Genomic DNA, 11,307 nt, shown 5'->3' on the forward strand with positions numbered 1-11,307 from the left:
TAATAAAAAGAATCACTACTGTCTACTTTCTTTTGCATAATAGAATGGCCTTAGTTTGTATAGTTTTGCTGGATGGATATTATTACTTTTATAAAAAAAAATCAGTCGATTGTAGCCGTTATAATTACACTGGTAACTCAAATAGTAATAGTAGACCGGTTAAGATTAATCAAATTAAATGATAGATTATTTTCTATAGAATTTTTAACTGTTCATCGCTGATAAATAAATAACCAATGAGTTCATTTGATTATATCAAATAATTGACTGGTTCATACAAAATTTTAATTTTAATATACTAACCTAGATGAATTTTTAAATTTTTTATCTTAGATTTTATCATATGATTTATTAATTTTTAAAATGCATGTATAATAAAGTTTGTTAGTTTATTTTAATTATACTATCAAGTTGAGTATAAATATTTACATGAGTATTAAAATGAAAACTTAATCTAAGTTTTCACTTTATTTTCTTCTTGGATTTCTTAATAAATTTCTTCATGGAATGTATTATGCTCGTTGATATGTCTTCGAATAAATCTGTTTAAAATTTATTTTTAATAAAACATATTATTAGTTTATTTTTTATTTTATTATTATCATCAAAATATATAAAAATATAAATATTTGGCCTAAAAATTAACAATAAATATGGATAGATGTAGTAGTGTAAATAAATAATAATATACTATAGTCAAAACAATGACTTGATAATGGAATGGCACTAATTATATAAGTGATGGTTGTCACCGGCGACATCAAAGCAAAGTATATGCAAAAAGAGGTAAAAATAAAGTTGTTACCTAAATGTATTGGAAATAAAAAACCCTTACCGATCTTTAAAATGTTTAAGGTAGGATAAGAGACAGATTATATAATATAAAATATGAAAATTATTTTATATATTTTATTTAAAACAAGTTGTATTGTTGATTTATTCCAAATAATAAGTAATTAATGGGCATGAGCCCGTTCTAGATTATATACTCACGCTCAATAAGCCCGCCCATGTAAGATCTTGTTGATTTAGTCCAAATTCACTCGCATCACATGAAAAAATAACACAAAAATCACATATTAACATAATCTAAACTTGTATTTGTCAGTTTAAATACCCACCACTAACATCTAAAGATAGAAGCTGATAACAAGTCATGTAATCCTGATTAAAAATCACAAACAAAAAAGGACAATAAATATGCAGTCTCTTTATTGTTTGGTTTTCTTTCTCTTTATATTTGTTTTTATAATAGTATTCATAGTTTTGAAATTCGGTTCGGCTTGACAGGTCGATTTGGGACCCAGCCAACCCGGGACTGAAACTGGACTGAGTTGAAGAAAAAATAGGGTAAGGAAAAACTCGATGTGACCTGATAACCCGGCAAGACCTGGTTGCAACCCGTTGATTTTTATTTATTTTTTTTACTAAAATAACGTTTTAATATTTTTTTTTTTTACTAGACCAACCTGATAACCTCATCAGAATTTAAAACCCAGACCTTCGACTGGGTAGAATATAAAAACTATGGTAGTAGTACTGCCCATTAACAGGAGGTGAGGTGAAATGATGGTGCACTGTTTTTGGTCAGTGGGAAAAGTCTGTCGGTTGAAGAAGAAAACTAGCGAAGGTGGCTCGGGTTGGAGAAGAAAAATGTTGGAGGTGTTGGCTACTAACAGGTGTTGTTACCGACATAGAAAAAGGTTCTTAATAGTAGAGACATGATCTGTGGGTGGTGGTGCTAGGGTGATTGTCAAAAAAGGTATGGTGGCTAGGGTTTTTTTGATAGAGGAGGGAAAATATGGGTTTTTTTTCTTTTTCTCCTTTTCTTTCCGCTTCTCTGCATGTTTTTTCATTTCTTTTTCTTTATTTTCTCTAATTCTTTCTTTTTCTCTATCTATTTTGCAGCACCCTTTTTCAATTTCTTTCACTCCATTTTGTTCTTCCCTAACACCCCCCCTCCCTCCTTATTCAACCCCCCTAAAATCTTTTTTTTCTACCAAGTTTTTTCTTTCCTCAAATTTTTGCTCTCACTTTTTTTTTTTGGACACACCTCCTCTCCCTGATTTTGTTATGGGTCCCTTTATTTATAACCCTCTGTATAGTTTGTTTCCTTCTTATCCTCCCACCTTCTCTAACCTTCCACACTTTCTCTTTTTATTTATTTTATCATATCTAGCTAAATAAATTAAAACCCCAAATAAATAAAAAGAAGTAATATGCTACAAATATTTAATTATTTCTTCTTGTCAAGACTTGCTTATTGTAATGGGAGCCAAAAACAGTGTTTGATAATTGATTGTTATAGATTTCTTGCAAAAATTTAAGACAAATAAATATTATTTTTGAGATGTAGAATGATCAATGAAAACTATTAATATTAAAAATAAGTTCAATGACATTTTTTATCAATTAATTTAATTTTATAATTCTCCTAATTAACCAGCAGCGACAGTGATTTCCCGAAATAGCCTTTGAAATGACTGGCTTCCCCTGGAACGAAGAAAAAATAATGGCACCACCAGAACCACAATTTAGATCATGACTTTTCATGGAGGAGGAAGCGTAGCTTTAAGCCTTTAAGAGTTCTGAAAGGTTCTCCATCAAGCAACGTCAAAATTGATGGCTGGGTTTCTTTTACTGTTTAATAACGTCTTTGGCAGCCGGCAGCGTGTTTTTGAAATTTTCAATTTTTTTAAAATATTTTTTTTTATTTTATTCACTAATATAAATAATATTTCTGAATAAAAAATATATTAAAAACAATCACTATCATAATACTAAATAAACTTTAAATACTTGCTTTATTTGTTAGATCCCTTTATTCAAATTTGAAAAATTACAACAAATCTGCCATGATTTGAAAGGAAAAGAAAGAAGGTAAAGATAGTGGTAGATGGTTTTTCTAGGTGGGAGGTCAAGGCTTGGCTCTTTGAGGATGAACCAACTTTTGCCTAACAGGGAATTAAAAGAGAATAGAGCGTTTTTTTATGATTACCTACTATTTCTTTGGCTCCTTTCCTTTTGCTGGGATGCCTCTCACGGATCTTGGGGGTGCTCTCCAGGGTTTGACCTTGCCATATCCTTCTCAGGGCACATGTGTATTATTTTCATTTATTTTCTTGCTTATCTGCTTAATTTAAACATGGAGAGATTGGATGCTCAAGATTAATGGGCTATTTATCAATGAAGAAATTTGCAGTTTAGCTGAGGGAAAAAACAATACCCAGTTCCTCGACAAAGTCTTTAATCAATCGATCTTGGCCAGGCCGGCCGTCCGTCCTCGGTACCGTTGTAAAGCTGAAGGAATTAGCATCTATTCTTTGGATTGCTTAAATGCTTCAACTAAGACTCGGAATCATCAAATCTGCATTTTATAAAGGGTGTCTCTGTATGTATATTCGGTGGCCATGGATTTTCAAGCCGGCCATCCTCTCGTACAAGCAATTAATATTCCCTACTTTGGAGCTACCTTGGGCTGCAAGAAATAGCGAGAGCTTGGATTCAGATTCTTAAAGTAACAGTGCTTCCCTTCTGTCAATTGTCAGCCATCAAAAGAAATCTAGTACTCTTTCATCCTCCGAATAGATGGATGACTAAATTGGGCCTTGAGATGGAAGTACTTTTTCCATCTAAACATGATCCGGAAGGATCATCACCCGATAAAACTATCTTGATTCGCACAGTCCAGTACACCTTTGTGATCTAAATTTTGATTTTTTATTGCTTAATCATGTCTGTATATTTTTTTATGGGCAACGAATTGATAAAGGTGGGATTTGAACGAGAGATTTCCCCCCTCTCATTTTTGCAAGAATATTAATTAATTATAAGCTAAATATTTGAAAAAAACATTAAATACTCTAAATTTATTGTTAATTGACTCATGGACATAAAAATAACTCAAAGATAACTATATAATTAATATATAGCTCTATATATTTCCCACTTCTATATTGGTTAGTTTTGGGAACGTATAGATGTCAACCCCACATCACTGGCAAGTAGCATATCATATGCATTATATATACCATTGTACAAAAATAGCATGAAACGACAGCAGATATTAAAGTTTTTGGTTGGTTTTTATTCAGATTTTAAAATGCATGCCAGTAGGAACAATGTTTTTAAAAAATTAACATATTTAATTAAAAATATTAATTGAATAACCCAAGATAAAGGATGACCCACCTATCTTTGACAACAAGCCAGAACTACTTATATCATTATTGATTATTTTTTTAGTATAGTTGAATTCTTGTTAGATTTTTTATGGTATCGGTAATAACTTCAAAGTATTTCTAAAGATTTTTTTTATTTTTTTCTCTGTTCATTGAATATTTTTTGAAATGGAACGTTATTCTAAATAGAAATAAGTTTATATATATATATATATATATATATATATATATATATATATATATATATATTTCTTAAAAAAATGCGCTGGAAACCAAAAAAGCCAACAGGAACACGTGTGAAAAGTTAAAAGGTAGGTATTTCCTAGAACCGAACAGAAAATGCAATGAGAATAGTGTGATGATAACTTTTCTTTTTCCGGTGGAGGTGGTCCAAAAAGAGTGACAGAAAATGCATTCATAGCACGAGCGAGCAGCACCGGTATGTGGATGATATATATCAGAGACGTGACGTGATGTGAAACTCTCGTATCCTTCGCACCACCGACACGAACCAGTCAACTCTGGTACTCTTTTTTGTAATATTCAATCTTCTATTAATTAAAACTGCACTGATTACTAATTTATTACTCTAATTGATTCACCTAGCATGGCATTAATAATTTACTGGATGAATTAATGCATCGAGGTTTCCCTTAATCCTATTAAAGTAAAAGGGTTAGTCGGATTCTAATGGATGTAAAACAACTGGATCTTAAGTGGTTAAATACATGAAATTGTTAAAAATATACCTCAAACTAAAAATTTAAATGATTAGATGCATAATTATTTATTCTGATGTAGTCTTAATTGTAATTATATCTCATATCATTTTAAAAAATATATCAAATTGAAACAAATTTTATCTCATCATGAATGAATCTAAATTTATCTTGAATTTCTCGCTTAAATTTTGACTTAATAGTGATATTGAGTTTAGTGAAAATAATTATTTATTGAAATGTTTAATTAATAATTTTTTTTAAATACCATCGCAAGGTCAATATCCTAATTCTATGTTAATAATAAAGATGATGTTTGATTTATTTTGCTTTTGTATTAAACCTTTTACTTTCTTAATATTTTACCATTCTATTTTTATTGAATTATTTTAAGGTGAAGTTATATTTAGTCTTTACTGGTGACTGTTTAAAAATGTTTTAAATGTTAAATTGTATTGATTATTTTTTTGAATAGTATTCCTTGCGTATTGACAGCTCTTCCACGAGCCTGATGCCAGGTCCATGTATAAACACATATATGCATTAGTCATCTAATACGATAGACGTCGACAACATTTATAATAAAGTTCACAAGGACCTGTTTTCTAGGGTTAAAGGAGGGACGGGACACTCATTACATTCAGAAATTACTAGTAAATATACTGTAGGAATAAAAAAAGGTATGATATAGACCTTATGATAGCCAGCTTGCTCGCTGCAAATCCTTCATTTGGACATGATATTATGTTTCCATTTATGAGATTTGGTACGTAATGTAGAAGTGGATAATAAGATTATGTTTCCATTTATGTTCTAGCTACGTTATGGATTGAACTTTCCTCTTCTACTTTAAAAAAAAGCCAACAGGAACATGTGTTAAAAGTTATATTATCTTACTCGTAAGGCGGGTGATCCAAAAAAACAGTGTCCGTTATATTTTATTTTGAACATTTAAAAATACGATAGTAGTTATATTTTATAGTATTTTTTATTCAGAAATACATTAAAATAATATTTATATAAAAAAAAATGCACTGTAAATTACTGTTGTAATTCATAGTGTATTGGATGTGAATGAACAGTAAATTCCTCATATCCTTTAAGTTATTACTTAATTATTTATGTCAAAAACAGATGTATATATCATCGTAAAAACTACAAGGTGCGTTACTTTACCGTTCTTAAAATCATAATTACATATACTATTTTCACCATTTAAATAATTTTCTTTTGATTCTTAATTGACTTGAGAATTAATATGTAATATTTGTAAACAGAAAATTAAACCCAATGCATGACTAGTTAGGTTAGAATTGAAATATAGAGACAAAAAAATTATAGAAACTGCATAAAACTCTCACGTGTAAATGAATTCTTTATATATTGATGACTGCTATTAAAGAAAATCAAGATTAGTGATTTTAACATGCCTATCATCGTTATTGTTCCAGTTAATTAATAATTTTGTTATTTATCAAGATTATTTTGTTATTTACTAAAATCGGTTAATCGTATTTATTTTTAATGCTTATGTGAGACCGATTATTTATTTTAGAAACATATATTACTTTAGAAAAGTTAATTATTATATATAATATATGCATTAATTCCATCACCTGTTTCATGCTCAAGCCTGCGCATGTGGTTCTGCTTAATTTACCCCTTTTTTACCCCCTTTTGAACCACTAGTTTAGGTGTTACTAACTCTTATATTTTATTTTTTTAAAAAAAAAATATTGAAATAATTATTTTTTTATTTTTTAAAATTTATTTTTAACCTCATCACATCAAAACTATAAAAAAATAAAAAATAAATAAATTTTAACTAATCTCTATGCTCCCAAGCACGGGCGAACCATATTGCGTACAGCCAAGGCAAGTTGCACTGGACTAGCGATTCAAATTCAGCAGCCCTCGTGGGAGTCGATTCTTTGCGATGGGAAAGAAATTGTTTTTACTGTCTTGCTTAAAAAAAGTAGAAAAAGGAAAAGGTTTGAAGTTCATTAGTCAAGGTAATTACGAGGTGAAACTGACAATTCTTACAAAAGGATTTACTTTCGCCTTCCCAACTACAGTATCCGACAACGGATGAGGGTACATTAGTCAGCCTCTTGAAATTTAAGTACTTCAAAGTTCAAAGCACCACTGTCTGCCGTCACAAGCCACTTTCATTTGGTGACTCTGCACTAGAAGACTGTTTGATTTGTCAATGTTTCTTCAGGCACACACAGCATAAATCATGTTTCCTTCTGGCTAAAAAGAGGGTTTTAACACAAAAATTAGTAAAACCAAAAAAAATAATAATTAGATTTGAAGTGTTCGTGAACTTCTTGAAAGGAAAATCTATTCACGTCAGCATTCAAAACAAGCCTTTTGGGCCGACCACATCTTTTATTACAGACAGTTTTTATGAAGGATAATGAAATATATCTAAGCTCTCTGCTTGCACGACAAGAACATATTCATTCTGAGGATCCAGCTCATGCATCCCCGCATGGCTCCAGGAGCAATGTTCACTTCACAAGCAACGGTAACCATATTATATACAAAAACGACCAAACAAAAATAGCAAGCAATTCATTTTCTCCTATTCCAAACGGAACCAATCCAATCCACAAACCAATCAAGCAGGCTGTAGTATAGTCGCAATGCATCGTCACACAGATGCTAAATTCGTAGATATGAAGGCAAAATATTATACATTGACCTTGATAGTTGAAAATAACCAAATCCAATCCTAGTTACAAACCTGCAAGTCTTCAGCCCTTCTCCTCTTAATCCTCGTCTAGATCATCGAACACTGATCATCAAACCATAGAGAATAAAAAGAGTCGAGAGCGCTTGTATGGTCAAAAGGGTAGTGGAGTAACCAACTCATTTACCAAGCCCACACGGCAAAGAAAAATACCAACCACCCATGACCAATTGCTCTCCTCTCGGCCGAGATTCCACAACAAGCAACTACTGTGATATGAATGAGACTAATAAACTGTCACGAACTAATCAGAATATCTAATTCAAAAGAAGAGCTTCATTGCTCAAGAATACAAGAATAATTAGAGTAAATAAAATAAAAACATTGAATAAGAAAACAGAGAGCCATGTGGCTGGGCTATTAAAAATGGTTTTCTTTCAGTCCTCACCTCACGCAGCTCGAGAAAGCACGAGTCTATTCTCTCTTCGTCATCAAATTCTGTTCTGCTTGCCTTCAAGAAAAACATACAAAATCACCAATAGATAACATATGACGGATTGAAAAAAAGAGAAATAAAAAAGGGAGATTACCCTTTTTCTCTTGTTACTTTTTTTTTATTGCACTGGAGTAAAGATCCCCTTTTCTGTGAGAACTTGAAGAAGATTACAAGAGAACCGACAATGGATGGGAACAAAATATAAAATCAATTGAACCTCATCTGATATATATACATATATATATAAACACTATACTCTAAATAAGGAGCTTAGAAACAGGGAGAGGATTAACAAAAAAAACTCAGGAAATTATGTCATTTGTATTAGCCATTCTTCTTACAGTAAAGAGTTTTATTATATTAGTAGTAAAATCACACCCTTACACAAAAAGTAGAAGGGGTTTTGGTTTGATCGGTTAAAACATATAGGATCATATAATCTGTTCTTCAATGTCAAAAAAAAAAAAAGGAAAAAAAGGGAGGGGGGTCAAAATTTCAAGGCTCATCTTCGATAACAGAGGCCAAACCGGTCACCATCTTAATCCCAATTTGTAAACTTTTGGGCTTAACATCAGGTGGCTTCCATTCTTTCACCGCTATAACCTCCTCTTCTGCTACGGAACCTTCAGATGACAAAGCAAACACAGACTCGCCCATCTCAGCATCATCCTCCACTGAATTCTTCTCTTGGCAACTCCGTTCAATCTCCGCAATCCCATTTTGAACCAAAGTTTGCTCCTTTTCCGGTTTAGGATATGTTTCTTTTGAGCTAAGAGGAGGTGTGGTTCGCGGGTGAGGAGAAAGCCACTTAGCTTTGATGTACTCAGCTTTTCTCCATGGCGGAATGGGCATGCCCTTCTTCTTAAGGCTCTGCTTTGCTGCATCCGATACAATGGCAATAATCTTCTGGAGACGATCAGCTTTACCTACGAAAATGTAAGGTAGCGTTTGGAGAAGAGATTTGTAAGTCTTGGTTGATCGAGCTATCTCAAATTCTGATCTGAAATCAACGTCGATTAGCAGCCTCTCGCCTGCGATGATCACATCTATGTATTCATATTCCCCTGTATTCGAAACAAACTATACATTATTTCCCATAATTGATTGCATGTAGGTGTTCTGATCACAATTCACATTGAAATGTAATCACAGCTCTTCTTCCCCGTATTCTCCCAGCAAATAAGGGATTTAAAATTTTCCGCTCATTGTCTGATGAACCAAACAGAAAATGAAGATATTCCTAAACTAGTGAGAATTTTGGGTTCAATGATTTTACTTGTTTCCGAAATATGATATAAAAATGGTTCTTTTTCTTTCTGGGTTTTAGTTAATTATCCTTTTCCAGGAACCAAACAGAATATAAAAGGATATTTTGCGCAATTTAGGAAACAGACACAAACACGGTTTATCCATTTGAGAGAGAGAAAGTACCGGCGGGATAGGAGGGGGCTTTTTCCCAGCGAGATTTGCAGATAGAAGCGTCATATCCAAGACCCAACAGACCATCAACAACGATCTTCCTCCAAACATCATCTTTTCGCTTACACATCTTGTTCTTATCAACAACCCTCGCTGTATCCGCCAGCAAATTCCTCTCACAAACACTTGCACACAGCACCAAACTCTGCCCATAAAAACCCTATCACTTGCACAATTCCAAAACCAAAAACAAGAAGAAAAAAATTCAATTCCAACGCAATTGATTTAATTACCTTTAGAATTTCAATTGCTTCAACAGAGGAGGAAAGATTAGAATCGCCAAAACCACCAAACGAGTCAAATTCATCTTCAGAACTGTCGTTACAATTTCCGTTGAAGCAGTTGCAGCGATTACGGTTACACCTAACTGATGGTTGCTTCTCGTTGCTATCCTCGATGAAGTTCTGCACCATTTTCGCCAAGCACACAGAACTCGGCTCGAACTCGTTACAGCCGTCCTTCAAATGCGACTCCTCGATGGCACCGACCTTTTCAGCAGCTGAATTTCTCAGGAACTGCCTCTCAAACAGTCGCTTCAATCGTGATTTCCCCACCGGCTTTACTGACTCCAACTGGTGAGCCACTGGTTCATCGAGTGTTTGATAATCGATCGGCTGAATCTTCATTGGAAAAGGCATGATCGCAGTGATCAACAACACCAGAAGAAAAAAAAAAAAAACTCCTCAATCCAATCAAATTCTCTCCTCCATTATTGAATTATTAATTTCTGCCAACAGAGTGCACAGAAACCTCGAAAAAAAAACCTAAAATATCTTCGCTCTCAAGACAGAGTGAGAAACGAAGAAATTCAAGAGAAATCCTTAAAAAAAAGTTAGTTGAACTGTAAAACTCTCTACTCTACACATCGATTAAATGAAGCAGCAGAAGCATTGATTACTCCACACAGAATAAGATCAGCAGATCAAAACGACACAGAAACCCAGGAATTTGCTGCGTTTACCAACTTTTTTCTAATTTGGAGGGACTCTAAAGTGTTGAGACCTCCTCCAGAGATTCTAATTATTACAAAGCAATAGTATTATATTTGACTCTGATTTGCGAGACAAAGCATGGAATAACTTCTAAACTCTGCTAAGTACAAGTCGCTTTTGTTTTGGATTTCTAGAAAAAAACTGTTAAAGTTCCCGAAATACTCGACGGCAAGATAACGTCACCCTTTCACTTTGGAAATTGAACAAACGCCTACAATCAGTAGCCGAATCCTCCATTTACCGGTTAATAGATTCAACTTGCCGGCGAAAAGATGACCTCCGGCGACAAGACCTAAACCATACACAAAAAGAAAAGAGAGCGATGGAAATGAGAGCTTTCAGTTGTGTGGTGATCTTGATTTGGCGAGAGAGAGGATAAAGAGCAGAGGCCAGGAGCGTGTGTTTTAAAGAGGAAGGATTGCTGACTGGGATTGATCTGCCACGTGCGTTCCTACATGGCATTTAAATGTAATCTGCATGGAAAGAATCACTGCAGGTTGTGCTTTTTAAACAACAGCACGTTCTGGGCTTTGTAATTATAGACGGGTCACATTGTTTTAGTTTCCTAAGATGTCCCTGTTCTTTTTCTGAAAGGACAAATTTGGTACCTTAGGGTGGTTCCCTTCTCGTGGATATGGAGGTCTTTTGGGAATAGACTGATCCTCATGGTGGCAGTGGGTGAAACTACCATCTTGGCTTAATTCACCGTGTCAATTTTTTGGTTTGACGAAAATGACCTTTATAA

General features: G+C 33.4%; 1 protein-coding gene and 1 long non-coding RNA gene across 3 annotated transcripts; both read right to left on the reverse strand.

Annotated features, from left to right (window-relative positions):
- Positions 1–2,799: 2,799 nt before the first annotated feature.
- Positions 2,800–3,605, reverse strand: LOC133693344 (uncharacterized). Its single transcript, XR_009842113.1, has 2 exons — positions 3,227–3,605; positions 2,800–3,130 (listed from the first exon to the last, which is right to left on the reverse strand). It is a non-coding gene; the product is annotated as an uncharacterized LOC133693344 (long non-coding RNA).
- Positions 3,606–7,466: 3,861 nt separating this feature from the next.
- Positions 7,467–11,039, reverse strand: LOC133694780 (uncharacterized). Of its 2 annotated transcripts, XR_009842339.1 has the most exons (5): positions 9,804–11,039; positions 9,523–9,715; positions 8,186–9,155; positions 8,044–8,106; positions 7,467–7,864 (listed from the first exon to the last, which is right to left on the reverse strand). XR_009842339.1 is itself a non-coding variant. In XM_062116474.1 (3 exons), exons 1-3 carry the CDS (start codon positions 10,206–10,208, stop codon positions 8,587–8,589), a joined length of 1,167 nt encoding a protein of 388 aa, XP_061972458.1. In that variant the 5' UTR covers positions 10,209–11,039; the 3' UTR covers positions 7,467–8,586. The 2 variants fall into 2 exon arrangements, 1 of the variants encoding a protein (XP_061972458.1); XM_062116474.1 differs by having other exon boundaries at positions 7,467–9,155.
- Between the last annotated feature and the right edge of the window lie 268 nt (positions 11,040–11,307).

This window comes from Populus nigra, chromosome 5 (assembly GCF_951802175.1).
Source record: "Populus nigra chromosome 5, ddPopNigr1.1, whole genome shotgun sequence".
Lineage (NCBI taxonomy): Eukaryota > Viridiplantae > Streptophyta > Magnoliopsida > Malpighiales > Salicaceae > Populus > Populus nigra.

Excerpts from the sequence above, each read along its gene's own strand:
- LOC133694780 (XM_062116474.1), bottom strand. The coding sequence starts at position 10,208 with ATGCCTTTTCCAATGAAGATTCAGCCGATCGATTATCAAACACTCGAT. Across the intron at positions 9,716-9,803 it reads AAGCAATTGAAATTCTAAAG|AGTTTGGTGCTGTGTGCAAG; the intron begins GTAATTAAATCA and ends TTTTATGGGCAG. Across the intron at positions 9,156-9,522 it reads AGCCCCCTCCTATCCCGCCG|GGGAATATGAATACATAGAT; the intron begins GTACTTTCTCTC and ends TTTCGAATACAG.